Source organism: Macrobrachium nipponense, chromosome 2 (genome assembly GCF_015104395.2).
Source record: "Macrobrachium nipponense isolate FS-2020 chromosome 2, ASM1510439v2, whole genome shotgun sequence".
Lineage (NCBI taxonomy): Eukaryota > Metazoa > Arthropoda > Malacostraca > Decapoda > Palaemonidae > Macrobrachium > Macrobrachium nipponense.
The window spans coordinates 77,457,805-77,480,480 of record NC_087201.1 but is presented as its reverse complement, the minus strand read 5'-3'; the positions used below and the strand labels follow the sequence as shown (position 1 = coordinate 77,480,480).

The 22,676-nt window shown below is 35.2% G+C and overlaps 1 protein-coding gene across 1 annotated transcript; it reads right to left on the bottom strand.

The window, feature by feature from the left end:
- Positions 1-1,455: 1,455 nt before the first annotated feature.
- Positions 1,456-17,988, bottom strand: LOC135220683 (ionotropic receptor 21a-like). Its single transcript, XM_064258057.1, has 5 exons — positions 17,932-17,988; positions 12,298-13,093; positions 11,154-11,898; positions 10,095-10,369; positions 1,456-1,823 (listed from the first exon to the last, which is right to left on the bottom strand). Exons 1-5 carry the CDS (start codon positions 17,934-17,936, stop codon positions 1,641-1,643), a joined length of 2,004 nt encoding a protein of 667 aa, XP_064114127.1. The 5' UTR covers positions 17,937-17,988; the 3' UTR covers positions 1,456-1,640.
- Positions 17,989-22,676: the final 4,688 nt, after the last annotated feature.

The following is a 22,676-nucleotide window of genomic DNA, read 5'->3' as shown; positions in this document are numbered from 1 at the left end:
TGTTTCCTTCATGGCTTATACCTTTATTTATGGATTTATCACGTTCCAAACTTTCGTGATTTAGTTACACACAGACACACACACACACACACACTTACACACACACACACACACACATATATATATATATATATATATATATATATATATATATATATATATATATATATATATACATATATGTGTGTGTGTGTGTGATCTTTCATTGTTTCTAATTTACAATTACCAGGAAGCATTGAAAGAATTCAGTCGCACTCTGCACTGCTCTTGATAGTCATACACTACTTAAAAAGCTGTTATTCTCCATGAAAACTACTAATAACTCCGCCATTTACTTCTAATGGACTGAATTTCCTTAACTCTGTTTATTTCGCCCTTTTACATTATTTCCTATTCTCAGTCAACAAAATTACTGCATTAAATGCTACATAGAACTGACTGGGAAGAAATACGAAAGCTGACTTGTTGAGGATGCATATTGTGCATGGAATCTTTCAAGAATAACTAGAATATTCCTTTTATGCAAGTCACCTTTGCGTTAGGTTATGAAGATGTTAGAGCGACTGATAGAGTATAAAAGTGAGTCTATTACCAAAGCATTATGTGTCCACGGCCTTTGGTACAAAACTATGGGGCAGGGCAGCGGGTTATGAATGAATGTAGGCTACAGTGAATGACAATTTCAGAAACATTATAGATTGATAATAGAGAATAAAAACGGGAGAGACTTACAAAAACGTTTGAACATGCTTGTAATTAGAGAATTAGTGGAACATGAGAGTGGGCAAGAATAAGGTTATGAGGGCAAAAGGAAACTAGGAAGTGGAGGGGTGAATGAATGTATGGATAATGAATTATGCACTGTAAGTAATACATTTGTATAGTTTATTTAGGAATAAATGTAACGATTGATGGTAAGATAAGGGAAGAAGTAACAGAACAGGCATGTGTGTGTGCCTTCCATTTTTCATTGGGTCTTTTTTTTTTATAGAGAAGAGGTTGCTCAGTTTGTTTCAGAGCACAGCTGAAGCTGTTACCCTTTTGAACCACGGACTTAGAAAATAAATAACAATTGTTTAATGAATAAGAGCAAAGGATAAAATCAATTGGGAATATAGTCAGTTTTAATCACTATTCCTAAATAGCTTTACGTCCATAGTCAGAGGAAATTACTAATAAAACTGCACATTGTTTACGGCAGTAATTACCTTTTAAGAAAAATAAATTGTATGCGGCAAGTGGTTATTTCTTTATATAGTAACAGAAAAAGAATCAAATAAGTCTCTGATTCCAGAACAACTGAACTAGAACAAGACATGGATCAATATTAGTTAGCATGGCTCACATAAATTTGCTAGTGGGTCATAACTGTAGTGCAGTGTGATGATTCTTTATCTTGATTGTAGTATATATATATATCTATATATATATATATATATATATATATATATATATATATATATTAAAACTTGTAAGTCAACATCAACAATATTGTTAGTCATTTTGAATTTTTTCTAAGCTGTATAATTTTCCTTGAATAAAGAATTATGTTGTGAGATAGTTAGTCATCAGGCGAAACTGTCCATTTTATGCGGAAGGTTCTCTGCAGAAAATGCCATTGTTTGGGAGGAACGTTCTCTTCAACAAATTGCAGATGTGCCTCCACAAATCTGTTTGGCCAGAGACTCGAATACAAAAGCCACTGCACTGAGCAGCAGTCCGATGCCAAGTAGTATGAATCCTCCCTGAAGGTTGTCGAGACTTAAAGGCTGGAATACATTATTGGTACTGGAGATTTCGCCGGGTCCTTCTGCTACTCTCACCTGTGGAATAAACCAGGGCTTGTTAATACTTAATATGAATGTATGTATACAGACATAATCACGTAACTATGAGTGTGTATGCGCTATAACGTTATACAGATACACCATACACACATACGCACGCACACACACATGTGTGTGTATCTATACAAAGTTATAGCACATACCTACACAATCATAAATACATGATCTGAGTGCAGAAACTGGACTTGAAAAGAATATGTACGCTAGAGTTAATGTTAGTGACATTATTGGTGACTGAATGCTGTAAGTCAGTGCAATAGTTTTAAATCCTTGTCACCAATGGAGCACTTATCAGTTGCCGTTTATCTGAAACCATTTTTAGGTAAGTAAATTAAATTCAACAATAATTGTTTATTTATCTCTTAATATTTGCAAGTGATTTCAGACAAACAGCGACTGATAAGTACTCCATTGGTGACAAGGATTTTAAGCTATATACTTTTGGCTTGGAACTATTTTTTTTTCTTTCTTTCTTTCTTTTATTAGAGAAAATATACAATATTTTACAATTTTAACAGAATTACTTTCAGAATTTTATCCGATGATAGTATTATTGTCTTTCTTGTAACAATACATACCCAGCTAGATTCTACACATTTTTTTTATTACATACTTGAATTTACTATGTATATACATACATATACCCATACCTATACATTGTATATACATACTCATATCACCTACCTATATATCTGTATATACTAAAATTCCAAGTAACAACATGTAAAATGAGAATAAATGTTTTTAAATGACTTACGCAGTACATACCTACTATGGGTTTCAGAGACAGTGCAAGCACGTTTTTAGGCAATAACTCTGTAACGAACACTCGTATCCGAACGAGATTTTGCTATAGTGTATTACACCCAGTGCCGTAATTTATAAGGGTATCGTGAATCACTATTTGTAAAGAATAAAGACACTTGTCCCTGTACTAAGAGGCAAAAACTCCATTAGTCAGAAATGGATGCGAACACAACAGCAAAAAGCTCCGCCTACCCTCTCCCCCCACCTCCACCGCCACCTCAGTCCTTCTTCCTTCCCTCACCTTCCCTTCTCTCTCTCTCTCTCTGAAAGTTGCTTCAGTTAAAAGTTATTTTGTATGATTTTTCTATCTATCTATCTATCTATCTATCTATCTATCTATCTGATAATATACACTGTTGTATATATCTAACGATCCGGTCGGTTGTTAGCTGCCAGTTGACTGATTTATTTATGCATTGATCCGCTCATCTCTCTCTCTCTCTCTCTCTCTCTCTCTCTCTCTCTCTCTCTGAAAGTTAATCCAGTTTAAGCATATTTTGTATGATTCTTTCTATCGATCTATGCAATAATAGTTTAAATCGATGTATATATCTAGCGATCCAGTGGGTTGTCACCTGCCAGTTGACTGATTTATTTATGCACTGATCCGCTCATCTCTCTCTCTCTCTCTCTCTCTCTCTCTCTCTCTCTGTGGTAGCGGTACCTATTGTAAATGGTTATTAGAGTGAGAGATGTCTGAATGTTTGGTGGAGCAGTAAAACGATAGACACTATGATTGATGGTAAAGCGACTGCTATACTTGTGGTTGGTTACCTTCGTAATCCTCATGCGGACTCACGGTATCAGCAATATACCTAGTACTTGTATTACGAAGGTGAAGAAGATATGGCCATCATGGAACTTAACTGTCGGCATGGTTGCAGAAATTCGTTTGCCACACAACTTTTCAACTTTTTTAGCCATGAAAAAGCCGCCAATTACCTTAAGATTGGTTTGAATAGGTAACTGGTTATAGTTATTCTGTGTTACAAATAAAAATTGAGCCTGTCTACCGGACATTCATTAGAGTTAATCCCTTGATTATACCGATGCACATATGACAGTCGCTTTACCATAAATCATAGTGTCTATCGTTTTACTGCTCCGCCAAATATTCAGATATCTCTCGCTCTTATAACCATTTACAGTAGGTACCACTCCCACAGAGAGAGAGAGAGAGAGAGAGAGAGAGAGAGAGAGAGATCAGCGGATCAATGCATAAATAAATCAGTCAACTGGCAGCTAACAACCGACTGGATCGTTAGATATATACAACAATGTATATTATTATATATATATATATATATATATATATATATATATATAATAATTATATATATATATAGATAGATAGATATAGATATATATATATATATATAGATATATATATATATAGATAGATAGATTAGATAGATAGATAGATGATAGATAGATAGATAGATAGATAGAAAAATCATACAAAATAAGTTTAAACTGAAGCAACTTTCAGTGAAAGCGAAGGGAAGGTGAGGGAAGGATGAAGGACGGAGGTGGGGGGAGAGGGTAGGCGGAGCTTTTTACTGTTGTGTTCGCATCCATTTCTGACTAATGGAGTTTTTGCCTCTTAGTACAGGGACAAGTGTCTTTATTCTTTACAATTAGTGATTCACGATACCCTTTTAAATTACGGCACTGGGTGTAATACACCATAGCAAAATTTGGTTCTGATGCGAGTGTTCGTTACAGAGTTATTGCCAAAAAACGTGCTTGCACTGTCTCTGAAACCCATAGTAGTTCTGTATATACTTTCTCTTATTAAAACAATTAAGTGTGGATCATTTAACAAAAACCCAGATTTGTAGCTATACCAGATACCAGATATAGAATCTGCTAATAATAGTACACTAGGATTACAGTGACTTACTGCATTCAGCCAACAAGAGTGCTATTATATACATACATATTCCTTTCAAATCCAGGTGCCGTACTCAGATTCAAAATGAATCCATCTCTGTGAAAGTAGACAGATGTTTTGGAAATCTCAATCTTAGTAGGAAAAGAAGAGCGTAGGTTAAGAGACACCACATTTTATTTGCGACGCGTGTTTGTTTCTTCATAAAAACATTTTCAAGCCTAAGAGGACAATACAGTATTTTAATAGTAGTTACAAGATTATGTAATTATTGGCTGGTGCAATTTATTTTAAAGATTTTAACCATTATCTTATTGTTGCTACTCTTACTCAGCTTTGTCAGCCAATAATTACATAATCTCGTAACTACTATTAAAATACTGTAATGTTTCTTTTAGGCTTGAAAATGTTGTTATGAAGAAACAACGAAACGCGTCGCAAATAAAATGTGGTGTCTCCTAATCCATCTCTATAATATTAACCCAAAGAGGCACAGGTTCGAATTCTCGTTAGGGTTAGAGCATTCATTATTATATATAAAAATAATTTTGAATGTCAGGTAATCTCAAGGTAAAGTGAATAAGATATTCATGAGTTATCCATGACCTCATGAATATGTGTGTGTTACACAGAAAGTATTCATGAGACTATTCATAGAACTATGCATGCAAAAAAGACAAAAACAGGTGAACCTATAAAAAAAAAACTTTTTTTTTTCATCTGTCCATCCTCCTGTGGTGTTTTTGTATGGTAACACTGCATCCCGGGCTTTAGATAGTTACATTCAGTTTACACTCAACGATTATAATAATATCCTATTTCGAATATGAACGGTGTAATTCGCATACAGTAAATTATTAAAACTTTTCAGTTGCAAATGTACATCCAGATATCCTTTTATTTATCTAAAACTTACACATACCGTAACTATCTAAAGTCCGGGACGCAGTGTTACCATACGAAAACACCACAGGCAGATGGACAGATGAAAAAAAACAGAGTATATGGTAGGTGACTCTTAAGAGAGGCCGTTCGAGGATGAACGAAAACAAGGGGGTCTATTGACGATCGTCAAAAGCACGGTCCAAATATTTTTTTTTCTCATTAAGAAATATTACTTTACAAAATTATATTTTATAATTTTGTAAATACATTATAAAATCTAAGTATAATATAAAAATATTACAATTTTATTATTTTTCTAAATATGTTTTTATATTAGAAACATACTGATTCGTGAAATTTTTTTAACAGACTTAAATCCTATAATATTTACATTAAATGTATTTAACAGTCTATTCTTTATACATTTAATGATTTACTGGTCAGTACTTATTCTCAAATATCTTGCCATCCATATACTTGAAATAAAATCTGCTATTTTTACCATTGCTATATTTTCATCCCTTTTTGAGTTTGCTTCAAAATCTAGTTTTAAAATCCTTAACTTGCTATTATTTTTTAATTTACAACATTTTCTAAGCAATTCGAATACCCAGGACAACAAATTCTTAACCATAGGACAGAAATATACCATATGCATCTTTTATTTTCATTATGGCTAGCCTATCAGTTGTACTTTAGGGTCGTGGTCAACAGACACCCTTGTTCTCGTTCAACCTCCAACGGTCTCTCTCATGAGCCAGCTTTTCTCTCTCTCTCTCTCTCTCTCTCTCTAGCGTATACTACCACTTGTAGCGAAAAAGGTGATTGTATGGATACAGTGGACAATTTATACAGTTACCATGAATACAGAACTGACTTCAAAAGTTTACAATAACACAGAAAAACTTCAAGATAATTTCCAAGCATTATCAAAAATAAATTCCATATATAATATTGTACCGGTTGCCACCCGTTCTGTAAAATACAGATTCGTTCTGTATTGGAGAGTGAGACGTTGCGTTCTGTAATGAACCAATATATTATTCAATTTTTATCTCTATTTGGCTGTCTGAACATCATTATTTGGAAATTACATAACGTATTACTCAGTCAATCCTGCCAGACTGCCAAATTATGCCTTTATTAATTGGAATTTAGTAGTGGAAATAAGTGTTGCATTTTATTTTGTATGCCTAGTACTGAAGGAATACTCGATGGTACACACACACACACACACACACACACCACACACACACACACACACACATATATATATATATATATATATATTATATATATAGATATATATATATATCTATATATATATATTATATATATATATATATATTATTTCATTGTCTTTATCGCAGCATGTCCATTTAGTTTTGGATTTCTATAGACTTGTCACTTCACTGATAACTTACAACTTGAGAAGTGATCTTTCAGTCCTCATCAAATATGAAACATGTCTTCCTCATCCTCATGTTAGGCTAACATGAGGGTTGTGTTTTTTTTTTTTTATAGCTGCATATATCCTCAGAATACCCCAGAAGTGGCACATATTTCAGAAGGGGCTTGAGGAACTCGCCATAACTTCTCCTCCTTATACAAATATGTTCTGTATTTTTCTGAGGCCGAGGTGGCAAACCCTAATTGTGGAATTTCAACATGTTCGTTAAATACAGTGAATTGATTGGTGGTGTGTGACAATACAATTTTGGGTGATCTCATGCCCATACAGTGCACGCACTTACGAACACACTCACAGGGAGGACCAACCTTTCCTTCTCCACAAGGAAGGTGGTTAACCGAATAGGGGCCTCCTTGACTTTTACACCCTCCTAACCTCTTGACCTCTCCTAATGGCTTTAGTAGCGAGATACAAACAAGATCTAATAACACCTTCAACTTTTACCATACGTGATATATGCGATACATTCACCAAAAGCAATTTCATTTATATTAGGATAAGTGAATAATCATGTCAAAAGACTTCGTCTCTGTGTGAGAACATTTTTCATTGATAACCGCACCACAGATACTATAAATGCTACGATCATAGCAAAAATTAAACAAAACAATATAAAAGTGTCATTCTCGAATAGACGTGGTTCTTCGATCCTTATCATAATACATAATTCTCGTCTGTCGGTTACCTGACAGAAGGCAATTCGCAAAAAAAATCAAATCAATAATTTTTCATGAAAACAGTCGATACAAATCGACAGTAAGAAAAATATTATGAAAAGATTGTTGTGCCGGGAATTTCTCATACAACTTGCCAATTCGCAAATGACATTTCATTACTAAAAGAGTATGCATAACTTACCCAAAACTTGAACAACGATACACAATTTATAACAAATGATTGCTAATAAGTGACAAAACTATATTTTTGTAGGATTAGTTAGCAAAATAACCGAAACCACAACAGGTATAAGTAGCATGACAGTACCCTGAATACGTCCTCGACTTGTTATGACTGTTTCGACCTGAATCATCAGAACATTTCATAAACAAACGGCTCGAGCACCAACTTACTCCTCGTTCTAGATTATTCTGTACCTTCACTATACAGTCAATAATGTATAAAGGTATTCTCCGTATAAGCTCATGGTTCCACGCTAATAATTCACATTAAGAATTATTTCACTGATTTGGCATTATTCTTCACAACACTGCTATCTTTCAACACTCACTCAACAAAACATAATTTAAGATTATATGACTGGTAAAAATTTTGTTACAACATGATTCCAATTAATAAAAGGAGCCCATAAAAACGCCAAAATATATAGAGAGAAAAGTACTATATTTCAAAGACTGCTCTCTCCCTCTTCTACCTGAAGAGGGAGACAGCAATCTCTGAAATAGAGTACTTTTCTCTCTATATTTTGACGTTTTTATGGGCTCCTTTTATTAGATTATATATTTAAGTTGTTAGATTATTTTGTTGAATGGAATGACTAAGTTGTTAGATTATTTTGTTGAATGGAATGACTATTACAATATTATCTAATATTGTAATAGTGAATGAAGTGAAGCTGGGAGGAAATTACAGATAAAGGTAAACGAGGAGCAGACAGCTAGGTAGGTAGTCACCCCGATGTTTTGGAAACAATATGATGACGTAGACATAAATGAGACGAAAATAGAAATGAGATTTGCTTTCCTACCTCGGGTGTTACCAGTTTGTCCGAGCATCGTGCTTGCACGAAAGCAATGTAATGTTGTTTCGTTTTCGTGCTTATACGAAAATGTGTCATACAATACTACTCATTCGTTACCACGGTGTTAAAACATCTTTACTGAAACACGAAGCAGTTAAGCAATCTTATGTAAAAACAGGTGCATTACATATCAAGGTGTAAAGAAACGCATTTTCTAGATATTGTTACATATATTAGAAATATATCCTACATGTGCTTTTTGAGGATGCGCATAGATTGACACGCTATAAATGTGAGAAGCGGAAGATATATTAGGAATAAAGTTATGAAAATGGATTTTTAGAAAAGGGTAAAAAGGAATAAGAAGAATAATGCCAAAAACCATGACTTTTAAGGGGACGAAAATTTGCGGATGCCGGAACAAGAATTGAACGGCAGCGTCTTTTCAGGGGATTTTCAAGGAGGTAAAAAGTTCATATATATATATATATATATATATATATATATATATATATCTATATATATAGATAATGATATATAATTTATATGAGAGATATATATATCTATATATACATATATATATACATACATATATACACATACATATATACATACATATATCAATTCAGGAATGCCGAAGACTCATGGATGTTTTAAAAGAAGATTTATTCATTAAGAAACGTTTCGCACATGACTATGCGCATCATCAGTCTGAAAAATGACAAAATAATAACATTAAAAATACTCAAAATGCACAGGATTCTTAAAATGACAATTAAAAACATTAAAAGACCAAAAAAGAAGCAAAGTAAAAACAACTGCTGTTACACCATTTTAAGAATCCTGAGTATTTTTAGTATTTTTAATGTTATTATTTTGTCATTTTTCAGACTGATGATGCACATAGTCATGTGCGAAACGTTTGTTAATGAATAAATCTTCTTTTAAAACATCCTTGTGTCTTCGGCATTCCTGAATTGATGTTTGAGGATTATACTGCAGATAGCATATATATATATATATATATATATATATATATATATATATATATATATATATATATATATATATATATATAAGTCATATCACATTACCGTGATTCATATACGTATATCGAGCTACAAATGTCCTTTAATATCTAATTCACTCTACTCGGAATTAATATATTTTCATATATGTTTAACCAAGGGGGAATTTTTTAGGCGATAATAGATTTGCCGGCTGAAGGGCACAAACCGTCGATCGACACCTTCAAATCCAGGACGACAGTGAAGCCTTAACTCACCCCACCGCAAGAGGATATAAGTTTATGCCGCCTCCCACCTCAAATACCTGTCGCACTCAGATAAACATATATGAAAATATATTAATTCCGAGGTAGAGTGAATTAGATATTAAAGGACATTTGTAGCTCGATATATATATATATATATATATATATATATATATATATCAAAAGATATAGAAGGAGAGCCAGAAAGACAGATTCCTCACCTGGTCGTTGGTCTCTGCGGCCATAACCTTTGCTCGTTTGCTGCGAAGAATGATGTCAGCCATCCACTTTTTAGCAAACCCGGCCTCGGTCAGCCGCCGAATCACCTGGTTGAACTTCTCGATGTAAGGAACGTACTTCGGATACGCTAGACCGATGCCGAAGGGTGCTATGTATTCCCTCATGGCGTGCAGCGATGGACGCCCACGTTTGTCCGTGTAGTAAACTGCGATCGTGTAGTCTAGGAAGCCACGACTTTCCAGAAAGGAGTACTTTCCTGAAACGACAGTCATGATACGGTCTTAGATTTCGTTCATATGGTTTTATTCACGGGAATCAAAGCGACTGGTGCTTCATTGTCATAAGCCAGCAGGGATGGAGGTAGCGCCGAGGGAATTTGGGGGAACTTCAGAGAAGTCATTTTCCTTTCTATTTACTGTTTTCAACAATCTCATGATACTTGTAAAACCAACTCTCATCTCTGTCATATCCTAGTTCCAGTAGCACAAGAGTATTCAAAACGGTATAATGAAATAAAAAGAAAGAGAGTCATTGTTCTGGTCATCTACTAAAGTCAGCTACAGATCTTTCTCTTGCACTAATATTTTCCAGCTCCCTTGAAATCGTTACGAGGGAGATACTTTTGTAAAAATAACATAGTTACTTGTTAAAAAAATGAAGAGAGATGAATTTCCACGAATGAAAGGTGTTAAGAGAAGAAAAATTATGGAATGATACTCAAAAGCAAGTTAATCAGTTACCATACATTCTCACAAGCAAACGGAGACAGGTCTGGGTGGATAGGAGGACCTTCAAAAATAAACACAGGAATTGATGATGATAAACAGACCCCCTTCAGCAACGATTAAATTTTTTTAGTAAGCACTGGGGTCAAGTTTTCTTAAGAGTGAATATTCTTATGGTTGTTTTGCTCTATAGAACTGTAAGTTTTTTCTTTTTCTATAAAGCTACAGATCAATCGTCATCTTCTAATTACTTCCCAACGATACCCAATAAAAAAAAATTATTATTTCCCAAGTAGTCTGCAAAACATAGCCCACCTTTCAAAGTGCGCTGCAGTCCTTCATCTGTCGAAGGCACATGCTGATATCTCAGAGCCAAAAGACGGACAAACCTATCCGCGTTCTTCTCCATGACGCGTTTTAGCGTATATCCAATACTTCCAACATCGATGCGTTTCTCATAAAGTTGTCTATGCGTGTCAATTGGGGCCTGTTCTAAGGGAACTGTCAGGAAAGAAATAAGAGAGCCTTTGTAGGCCGAGGCCAAGATGAAAAAGGCTATGCTCCAAAAGACAGTGAAGATGCGCAGATGGGAGGCCCTTGGCTCACGAAACAAAGTTGTATTCATCACGGATGCGTAGAGATAAAGGCACAAGTTCGATATGTCTTGAAACCATGGTGCTTCACTTTCATTGCCACTGAGCAGGCCTAATTTAACTATAAAAACAAAGAGCACCATTCCAGCCAAAATAGAAATCAGGACAGCTATCCAGGCGTTCAGAAGGAACGGCGCCCCCAGGGCCATCCACTGAGGCAGAGGACCTGGCACTACGTTTACGAAGCACAGATACTCAATATCGTATGCAATGGACATGTCAATGATGGCAAAGTAGGGCTCCATTATGTAAAGGTCGGCGACCCCGATGTCTGCTCTCCTGTGCTGCAGGTCTCCCATGAGGCCTGTCCAGTTCCCATCGTCCTTCTCCCAACCCCACATCTCGTTGTCGGAGGGGCGGCTGTATACCAGGGAAAAGTTCAGAGCTTCACTCAAGGCCTGCACCACCTGGAAGTGACAGGAAAAGGAAATCAACGGTTAAGCTGTTTGATGATTCGCTAACGTGCATCATTATTTCATCATAAGCATCGCTCTGTTTACAGACATACTCGGTATTAAGAGCAATGATAATAGTTGTTATCATCCCGAGGTCCAAAATGTGTAAGTTCTGTTATCTTAATGTGTCATTAATAATTCGGAAAATGAGCGAAAACGTAGAAGAAAGCTGATCTTTATGGAAACATGATAGAAACCAGCAATTTCGGTACTGAGTAACAAGCATGAAATGATAAAATAATATTTGATACAACAGCTCTTTTACTTCCACAGTAATCCACCAAAAAAACATCAGGCCGCTGACGGGAAAAGAAATATGATAAAAATCTTCTAACTTGCAAAGCTACTCACATCTATGTCAACTCCATACAGTTGGAAACTGTCCTCTTCCTCGATCATGAAAATTCTGGGTGGAAAGTGGAAAGTTACCACCCTCATCTGGTATCCAAAGAAATTGGTGAGCTTGTCCGGAAAGAAATGAGCGTCTACCCGGTCTAAAACTCTGCCTCGCCATGTTGTCAAGGTATATGCCAATCGGTGGGATGCTGAATAGCGAGGGTTCATCGAATAAGGACGATTGGTGACAACCTGAAGCGATTCCGAATCAGAGCCCGGCCGAAGGATGAGAAGCCTCGTCATGGTGTTCAGTTCATCAGCCCTCAGGAAGTTATCAATGTCTACCGCGGGACTCTCGGTGAAAATAAGGTGTTTACGCGACAGGAAATATTTGTCCCAGTCCTTGTTCGCGAGTAAGAACAAGTTGTGGATGTCTGTGATCGCTGATGACACGGTTAAATACACCGGACACCTCGTTCTGGTATTCAGATCAATGTCCCCGAGAATGTCTGGCAAATCTTCTTTCAAACTAAAGACGATCTTGGTAGAATTTCTCGCGTAAGAAAATAAAACGTCTATCAAGGATTGATGTTCGCCTCCCTCGCTCTTGCCGTTTGGTTGAAAAATCTTCCTCTGCTCTTCAGAGAGGGAGGAATTATAGAACACGATGAGGGAACAACCTTCAAAATAGACCTTTTCGAGTTCTTGAAGGAAGGAACCGAGTAGTTTCATCTGCTGTTGATGAAGGATTGCTTCTGACGAAGGAGGGGGATTTAAGACCCCCCCTAAAAAGAGGAGTCCCATAAGCCAGCTGGAAAGAAGGGAAATGCTTTAAAAAGTTTGAAGCTTCATAAGAGGAATATATATATATATATATATATATATATATATATATATATATATATATATATATATATCATATATATACACATATATTATATTCGTGTATATATATATATATATATATATATATATATATATATATATATATATATATATATATAAGTCTTAAGCTACAAATGTCCTTTAATTTCCAATTCGCTCTACCGCGGAATTAATATATTTTCATATATGATAACCGAAGGGTAATTTTTTAGTTGATAATAATTTCTTCCTCTCGTGGGTTCATACCAGCGCACAAAGGAGAAACCATGACTTCAGTGACGATAACATATACGTATGAAAATAGATTATTTCCGAGGTAGAGCGAATTGGATATTTAAGGATATTTGTAGCTTAATCCATGTCTATGAATCACGGTGAGAAGATAAAAATTCATATATATATATATATATATATATATATATATATATATATATATATATATATACATATATCTTTCAGAGTCATTATTGAGTGGAATATACAAAAAGACTTCAAATTATTTAAAAACAGTTTTAGTTCAGTACAATTATACTTCTGAATTATTTTTTCCTAGGCTACTATTGCTATAATAACAACACCAATAATAATAATAATAATAATGATAATAATAATAATAATAATATAGCTGTTTCCACGGCATTTAATTTATAGTCTTCCCTTTTCTTATTATTATCTTCTTTTTTTTATCAACATGAAGCTGGTATATCAGACTGGCTAAGACTTAAAGGTTTCTGCTGTCCTAGGTTTATTTCCTCTTAATTTATCATAAAAATATGACAACCAGTCAGCTGCTTCTTAAAAACAACCTGACGCCCCCAATGTCATCTACGAATTTACATGCCCGGTGGAAGATGCCACCGCTCTTATCTCGGGAAGACCACTCACTACCAGACTCTCTCTCCTGCAATGGCTTCAAGAAGGGGCCATTTTTAACCATTAATAGAGGAAATCACAACAGATGACCAGAAAGAGCAAAGCTTATGAAGAACATAGGAATTATAGATCAGACACCGGACCGACGGCATCTACGGTTTCTCGAGGCACCTCATTTATTAGAAAAAAAGCCAAGTACCATCACGGTGAAAGAAACGGAATTTCTTCCCACCATCATGAGGAGAAATGTAAGAAATCAACCGACACCAAACACCGTCGAGAGAGAGAGAGAGAGAGAGAGAGAGAGAGAGAGGAGACACCAGATGCCGATGACATGACCTAGACAGCCTATAATACCTACCACACCAATGAGGGGTACCCGACTCCCGAGCCAACATCCACCACCAGCCACCAACACAGGTTAGGCTTAGGCCTACATATTGTATTTCCAAACCTCGCCGTTATGGGCAGGGCAAGGGTGGGGAGTGACTCTGCCAAAGCTGATGTTCTCAATAAATTCATTTGGTGTTAGATTGCAATAGAGACTTTAAAAAAATACTAAAATAATCGTTGCTAGATTTGATTTTTATGATGTTATAATATTTTGCACCCAGTAACGATGTAAACACTATTTTTTCTCTAACATGGCAAAGATTTTAGGCTACGTTGCCAGTTCTCTTGAAGGATTCCCGCCCAATTAAGCGAAGCCGCTCTGAGTCCGCTAGTACAGTCTTGGTACTAGAGGTCGAATTCAGATAAAAGGAAATATCGAGCATGGGAATATTAAATCTCTATTAACTAAAGTAGTACAGGATTGTGTAGAGTATTTTGAATTAGTGTATAAACTACGAATACTTTTATTTACATAAAATTAAACAATAATAAATAATAAATTATAAATAATAAATATTCAATATATATATATATATATATATATAAATAATATATATATATAGATATATATATATATATATATATATATGAATAATCATCACATCGAAACCGTGATTCTTTTATATATCATTGAGCTACAAATTTCCTTTAATATCTAAATTCACTCTACCTCGGAATTGATATATTTTCATATATGTACCGAAGGGGAATTTTTTAGTTGATAACAATTTCACCCCCACATGGGATCGAACCACTGGGTCCTGATTTCGTCCCCGTCCACTTGGACAGTGGTTCGATCCCATGTGGGGGTGAAATTGTTATCAACTAAAAAAAATTCCCCTTCGGTACATATATGAAAATATATCAATTCCGAGGTAGAGTGAATTTAGATATTAAAGGAAATTTGTAGCTCAATGATATATATATATATATATATATATATATATATTATTATATATATTATAATATATACATATATAATATATTATTATATATATATATATATATAGATATATATATATATATATATATATATACCTATATATATATATATTATATATATATATATATATATATATATATATATCTATATATATATACATATATATATATATATCTATATATCTATATATATATATTATTATATATATATATAAAAGTTTAGGGCATAATTCTACTCTAAGACAATTTTCATGAAAGCAATTGCTCTTGTTCGGTGAAGAAGGTACAAACTTCTTTCTTACGGAAGCAAGAAATTTGTACGTCCTTCAACGAAGATTGAGAGCAGGAGAATCGGAAAAAAAACTCCGACGATACGAAGATTTCGGCAAAAAAACTCATTGATGCTACAAAAACATTTGCTTTCAATAATATATATATATATATATATATAATATATATATATATATATATATATAAATTATATATATATATATATATATATATATATAATCCTTAAATCCACGGTAGAAAGGTGAGCGAAAAACCGGGGACTTGGAATAAGTACTTTCGTAGTTTATTCTGCATTTTCAAGTTTACACTGAATATAAAAGTTATTGATGCTTCAGATTAAGCCAGCCTTGTGCTGGCACGGGTTCTTGCTCCTGGAGCAGCCTGTAACATATAATAGAAATTGACAGACCTTTAAGATACAAAAACAGAAAGGGGAGCGCGGTTACGGTTTGTTTATCTGGGCTGCGTTTTCTTTAAGCAAAAGCGACAGGAGAGAGGATGAAGGGACAATTCAGGATGGAGATTTAAATTTCTTGTCGACGTGACTTAGATAAAAAATGGATTCCAACAGATTTCTTTTGAGGTGATCTTTGTCCCTCCTGACGCCGCCCAGATTAACAAACTGTAACCCTTACCCCCCTTTCTGCTTTTGCATATAAAGGTATGATGTATAACTGAATCACGAAAGTTAGGAACGTGATAATCCATAAATAAAGATATATGCCACGAAAGAAAAATAAACGAATGAGTAACTGTTGTTACTCATTCGTTTATTTTTCCTTCGTGGCATATATCTTTATTTAAAGGTATGTTATTCAGTGTGAACTTGAAAATGTTGAATAAACTACGAAAGTACTTGCACCAAGTTCTCAGTTTTTCACTCACCTTCCTACCGTTGATTTTAGGATATTTCCAAGTACGTGTTCATTCGTGCTACATTGGATATATATATATATATATATATATATATATATATATATATATATATATATATATATAGGTATGCGTCATTTAAAGAGAGAGAATAGAAATAGACAGTTGGATGGTCAACGTATAGAGGGAAGTAGCGATTACCTTATGAAAGATAAAAAAAAGAATTTGAATTTCTTCAGAAACAACAAATCTCTGGACTACGAGACGTGAGAGAGAGAGAGAGAGAGAGAGAAATCGCTGAAGTGGCAGTCGCGTATACTTCTTTTCTTTCTATTTTCTTCAATATTTGCAAAGAATTGAAAATGTTTTGTTCAAGTTACGATGACATTTTGCACTCTCTATTGCGCTTGTCGTATCAGTAATCTTAAAGTCAAATTACTCTCAGAGGTTTATCATGGATGTATTGGGGAATAGGCCCAAACCACGGTGGCCCAAACCAAGATTATCACTACTCCTAAGGGTAGGATTAGAAGTAAATAAACACGGTCACTTCCATTTGGCAGTTGGGAGGAAACGACAAGGATTGGAAATAGCAAGGTCTAAAGAACCCCTTGGGAATAGCAAACCTTTGGGAATATTAAGTAATATAATATTATTATATATATCTATATATATATATTATATATATATATATATTATATATATATATAATATATGAACAAAGTTACAATGTTTCACTTTTCCTTTGTGGCTGTAACTTTGTTCGTATGATCATGTTTCCAGTTCAGGGGTGTGACCGGTTTCTCATTTATTGACGACTTTGTTTACTTCACAAGTAAGTTTTAATTGTTCACAATGAGCAAATAAATAGCGGTGAAATGTCTGACGTAAGGCTTACCACCTATTTAATTTGGTCGACTAAAATTCTCCATGTACCGAAAATAAATTACATACAATAATTCCGCCTATAATAATGGCATATGTCTTGCAACAGGCGCTCTTTCATTTTAGAAAGCTTATATGGCTGCAGTTGGTAATGCTCTATACTGTTCAAAATACACAAATGTTCATGTAGGCCTAGACTGAAAGGCAGTTGGCTCGCAAAGCAGGCAAAGAAAGCACTTGTTTAGCGAGAAATGCAATAAATTTTAATTGATGCGTATGTTCATTTTATATTTACTCAAAGGGACGCCATCACAGTTAGGGGAAAAAGAACAATGTACGTGTCCTTATTCTGTACACGGCCGATTATAATCATATGTTTATGTTACTTTCATTTTAATTTCTTCTTTTTTTCTAGTTAATGGTATATAAGTATCGTATCGATGGCGCATATAAGCTCATTCTATGAAAAAATGCGCACTTAACGAATAATGATTTTCCGTAACTCACTTCATCTCCAGCGCAGTCTACAAGAGAAGCGTCAAGCTTGTACCAGTCGCCGAGTTGGAATGGCAATCTTGTCTTGGTTTAGTTCAGGTGGCATTTAGTCTAAAGATTCCTCTATGTAAAACTGACCTTTGTAATTTACTGCTGTACAGTTTTCCTGCATTAAATTTTACTTTTGTGATGAATATATCTTGGCACACTTATTTCAAGGAAAAAATGAACTTAACAAACGGGATACAAGATTAATTACATCTATTTTCAAATGTATATCCTACTTGGCTACTTCGAAAATGATCTTGATATCTGTTTTTTGTTCATAGACGCAAGTTTAGTGCACGAAGAACTATCAGGTTCTTACAGTGGTTACTCAGTTATTCATATCCAATTAGCTCTCCGCCTTAAGACGTTAAGGCACTTTTTTTCGTTCCGGACATAAAAAGAGAACTTTTTCACATAGCTGCGATTGATTGAAGTCGAATGGAATGGATATAGAATTTAAGTCAAAGGCCAAGCACCGAGACCTATGAGGTTATTCACCACTGAAAGGGAAATTGAGAGTATAAATGCTTGAAAGGTGTAACAGGAGGAAAACCTCGCAGCGCACCATGAAACATGTGTTAGGAGGTGGCTAGCAAGATGGAGGAGGAATGAAAGGGTTGCAGCCAGGGGCCAAAGGGACGCTGCAAAGAACCTTACGTGATATGCCTACAGTGTACCGCGTGATGTGCTCTGACGACGCTAGTCCCCCGACGAGGGATTGAAGTCGTAGAGAGTGTCTTCTTCGGGATAACAAGGTAGTTAATTGTCTTCGGAAATTTTAACAGCAAAAGGAGTTTTTTTCTTTGCAGAGTAGAATCAGTGGATTTTGACATTATCCATTATACATCGTGCAAAATGAAACTGTCTGCCCTTTTAGAAAGGAATGAACCAGCTATATGCTTTAGTTGTGGAAAAAGAGAGCATGGCAATTGTGAGCTTACTCCATGCTGCCCTGATTGTGGAGGAGACCATAATGCAGCACATAAATCATGTATCAAGTATCTCATTGAAAAAGAAACACTTTGTATCAACACTCAAGAGCGTATTACCTTTAAAGAAGCAAGACAAAAGACTTTGCAGAAATTCAACACCCAGAAGTCATTTGTAGTTGCATTAAAAGGAAATAGGGAAAGACAAAAGAAATTGAATCTGAAAAAGTCCAATGAAGATAAAGAAGAAAAAATGGATGCTGGGACAATTGTCAACAAGAGGACTTTAAGTGAAGAGTCTGTAACAATGCCTGAATCAAAAGTTAAACACCTTGAGAAAGGAGATACATCCGCAGAACAAGTTAACGAGTCAAAACAAAAAATGAGTAAACTTTCATCATCCTGTGGTTCAGCTGACCCTCATAGAACATCTGAATTAATGGAAAATAATGAGTCATATCCCACTATCTTATCTTGCAACACAGCCGCAACAAATGTAGAATCTAAGGCAAACAAAATGTTACACTCAGATGAGCTTAGTTTAGACAATAAAACTAGACTAGTCGAAAAAGATAAACCAGATACTACAAGGGTCGACGATACTACTAAAGATACTGCTGTTTCAAATACCAACCACTTGGTACATTCAAATGACCCTCTAAATACTCCTTCGACATCTGGAACTGTACCAAAAGTCCGTCACAAAACTCAGATGTCATCTTCAAAGAAAAAACATAACAAAACGATCTTGGACAGAGGATCATCCTCTAGAAAATAGGTACTTTCTCTGCTATATTACAATGGAACTGCCAGTGACTTCGCGCTAAATATGAAGAGCTATTATGTATGATTAATATGTATAACCCAGTATGCTTAGCGCTACAAGAGACTATGCTACGTAACAACAAAAGGCTTACTCCTTAAGTTTTTTGCATTCCACTCCCAGTTCCCTTTACAGGGAAATTCGTGTGGAAGTGCTCTTCTTTTAAGACGAGATATTGCTCACTCAAAAATAGTTGCAAACTCAATTACAAGCTGTAGCTGTTAGAATTCGCTTAAAAAGACATACACAATTTGTTCATTGTATCTCCCTCCTAATAACCCAATACGTGAACGACAGTTAACACACTTGTATGAAAAGCTACCTCAACCATTTCTTATATTGGGAGACTTTAATGGTCGCCATGAACTTTGGGGTGACATTTTAACAAATCAATGAAGCAACCTTATCTTGTCATCAATAGAAAATTCAGATATGACCCTTTTGAATACCGAAAAACCCACCCATTTTCACATTCAGACTGGTACATTTTCATGCACTGACTTATCTATCACCAGTTCTGATACATTCATAGGCTTCAACTGGGAAGTGTTGGATGATCTATACGGTAGTGATCATTTCCCAATTGTCATCAGAACTGAGAAATATGGGCCAGTATATAGAATGCCTAGGTGGTGCACCAATAAAGCAAATTGGCCCTTTTTCCAAGAACTTAGTTATATTGAACTAGAAGCAAAGGATATGCCAACAGTAGGAGATGCTGTGATCTATTTAACAATGATTTTTATGTTTGCAGCAGAACAAGCAATCCCAAAGACCAGTGGAAAATTACATCGGAACCCTGTTCCATGGTGGAATGTTCAATGCAAAATAAGACAAAGCCATGAGAGCAGCTTTTACTAGGTACAGAAGACATCGATGTGAATGCTACTTGATCTCCTTTAAAAACGCTCGAGCCAAATTCAGATGGCAAATAAGACATGCGAGACGAGAATCATGGGTACTTTTTATGTCAACAATTACCTGGAAAACACCTATGACCAAGATATGGACAGTTATTAAAAAATAGCAGGAAAGTATAATCCTAGTCCCCTCCCGGTTTTAAAAGTCAATGGTGACTTTTAAAAAATAGCAGGAAAGTATAATCCTAGTCCCCTCCCGGTTTTAAAAGTCAATGGTGACTTTACAACTGACTCAATAGCTGTAAGCAATGTTTTTGCTGAACATTTTGCAATGATATCAAGCAGGGATAAAAATTCTCTATTCTACAGGGAGACAGTGTTAGAGTCTTAAAACACTTGATTTTACTTTTTTTAAATCTGAATCATACAATATGCCTTTTACCATGGAGGAATTTTTATTTGCTCTAAGTAACAGTAAAAACACTGCACCTGGACCTGATGAAATTTCATATGAAATGATCAAGAATACCTCAAAAGGAAACTAAATTTTCCATTTTAAGTATTGTTAATAGAATTTTTAAGAAGATTGATTACCCTAGTGTTTGGGAAATAGCAACAGTTTTACCCTTTGTCAAGCCTGGGAAAGATTCATCTGTCCCTACAAGCTATAGACCAATAGCTCTAACATCCTGTTTACGTAAACTTATGGAAAAACCGATAAATTTTAGGTTTGTACGGTTTTTGGAATTAAAGATGTTTATATCATCTCAGTGTGGCTTTCGCCGTATGCACTCTTGCACATGTATTGATACGTTTGGAATGCAATTTGTCTGGCATTTGCTTCGAAGCATCATTATGTGGCGGTTTTCTTTGGCCTAGAAAAGGCTTACGATATTACCTGGAGGCATGGAATTATGAAAGCCTTGCATGATATTAGTCTGCGTGGAGAACTGCCACTTTCTAATAGTTGGGAAAAAAAAAAAAAAAAGTCATTTTAAAGTCAGAGTAGAGGTAGTACTCTGTCTAATTTGAAACAAGAGGAAGGGGCACCACAGGGAAGTGAAGTGTGTTAAGTGTCACTCTGCCTTAGCCATAAATGGGATAGCCTAAAATATTCCAAAAGATGTAATGTTAACAATGTTCATTGATGATCTAATTCGTGTGCTGCATCTAAAATGTCTGTTGCAGAGCGAAAACTTCAATTGGTAATAAAAAAAGTTAACGGTTGGGCAGCTGAGCATGGTTTCAAATTTTCCTCTGCCAAAACTGTTATGCATTTCTGCCGTATCAGAGGGGTTCATCCAGACCCAGATGTTTTTAAAGACAGACTTGCATGCGTGCAGGAAACAAAGTTTTTTGGCCTATTCTTTGATAGCAGGTTAACATGGGAAGCTCATCTCAGGAGCCTTGTAACAAGTTTATAAAATAATAGTTGGTTCGAAATTGGCATACGGGTCACAAATCTACTCATCACCAAGTACAAAAAGATTAAATACTTTGAATGCAGTTCACATTGGGGGAATTAGAATTGCAACAGGAGCATTTAGATCCTCCCCAATATCTAGTTATTAGCGGATGGAGGTGAACTACCCAAGATTTGATAAGGAAATTTTGTCTCTATGAATTGATGAGGCCCTTCACATAGTATTTTCTAACTAGTTTAATTTATGCTGTTTTAGAATTTAGGGCAGTATATGCCTAACTAGGCATACTTCAGGCTACTACTTCAACATTCCAATCATATATTTTCAGCTGACAAATACAAACCAAAAAGGATATTATCTAAAGATGCTGTTCCCCTAGGAATAGTTCCTCCTGTCTAACCGCTGCATGACGTCACGCATAACAGATGGGCCACACAAAATGGCGGAGCCCATGGTATAGATAATTGTTAAAATAAATAAATAAATAAATACAAAGCCCTTAAAAAAAATTAATTCACCAGGGGTACTTAAATAGAAGACTACATATGGAACAGCTAAAATGCAACTATAAGTTCCCTTTACAGGTAGGCAGTAGAGATATATGGAAATAGGATGGTTATATTTAGTAAACACAGTAAGGGACAGGAGTGGCGATGAGATTTCCAAGCCCGCC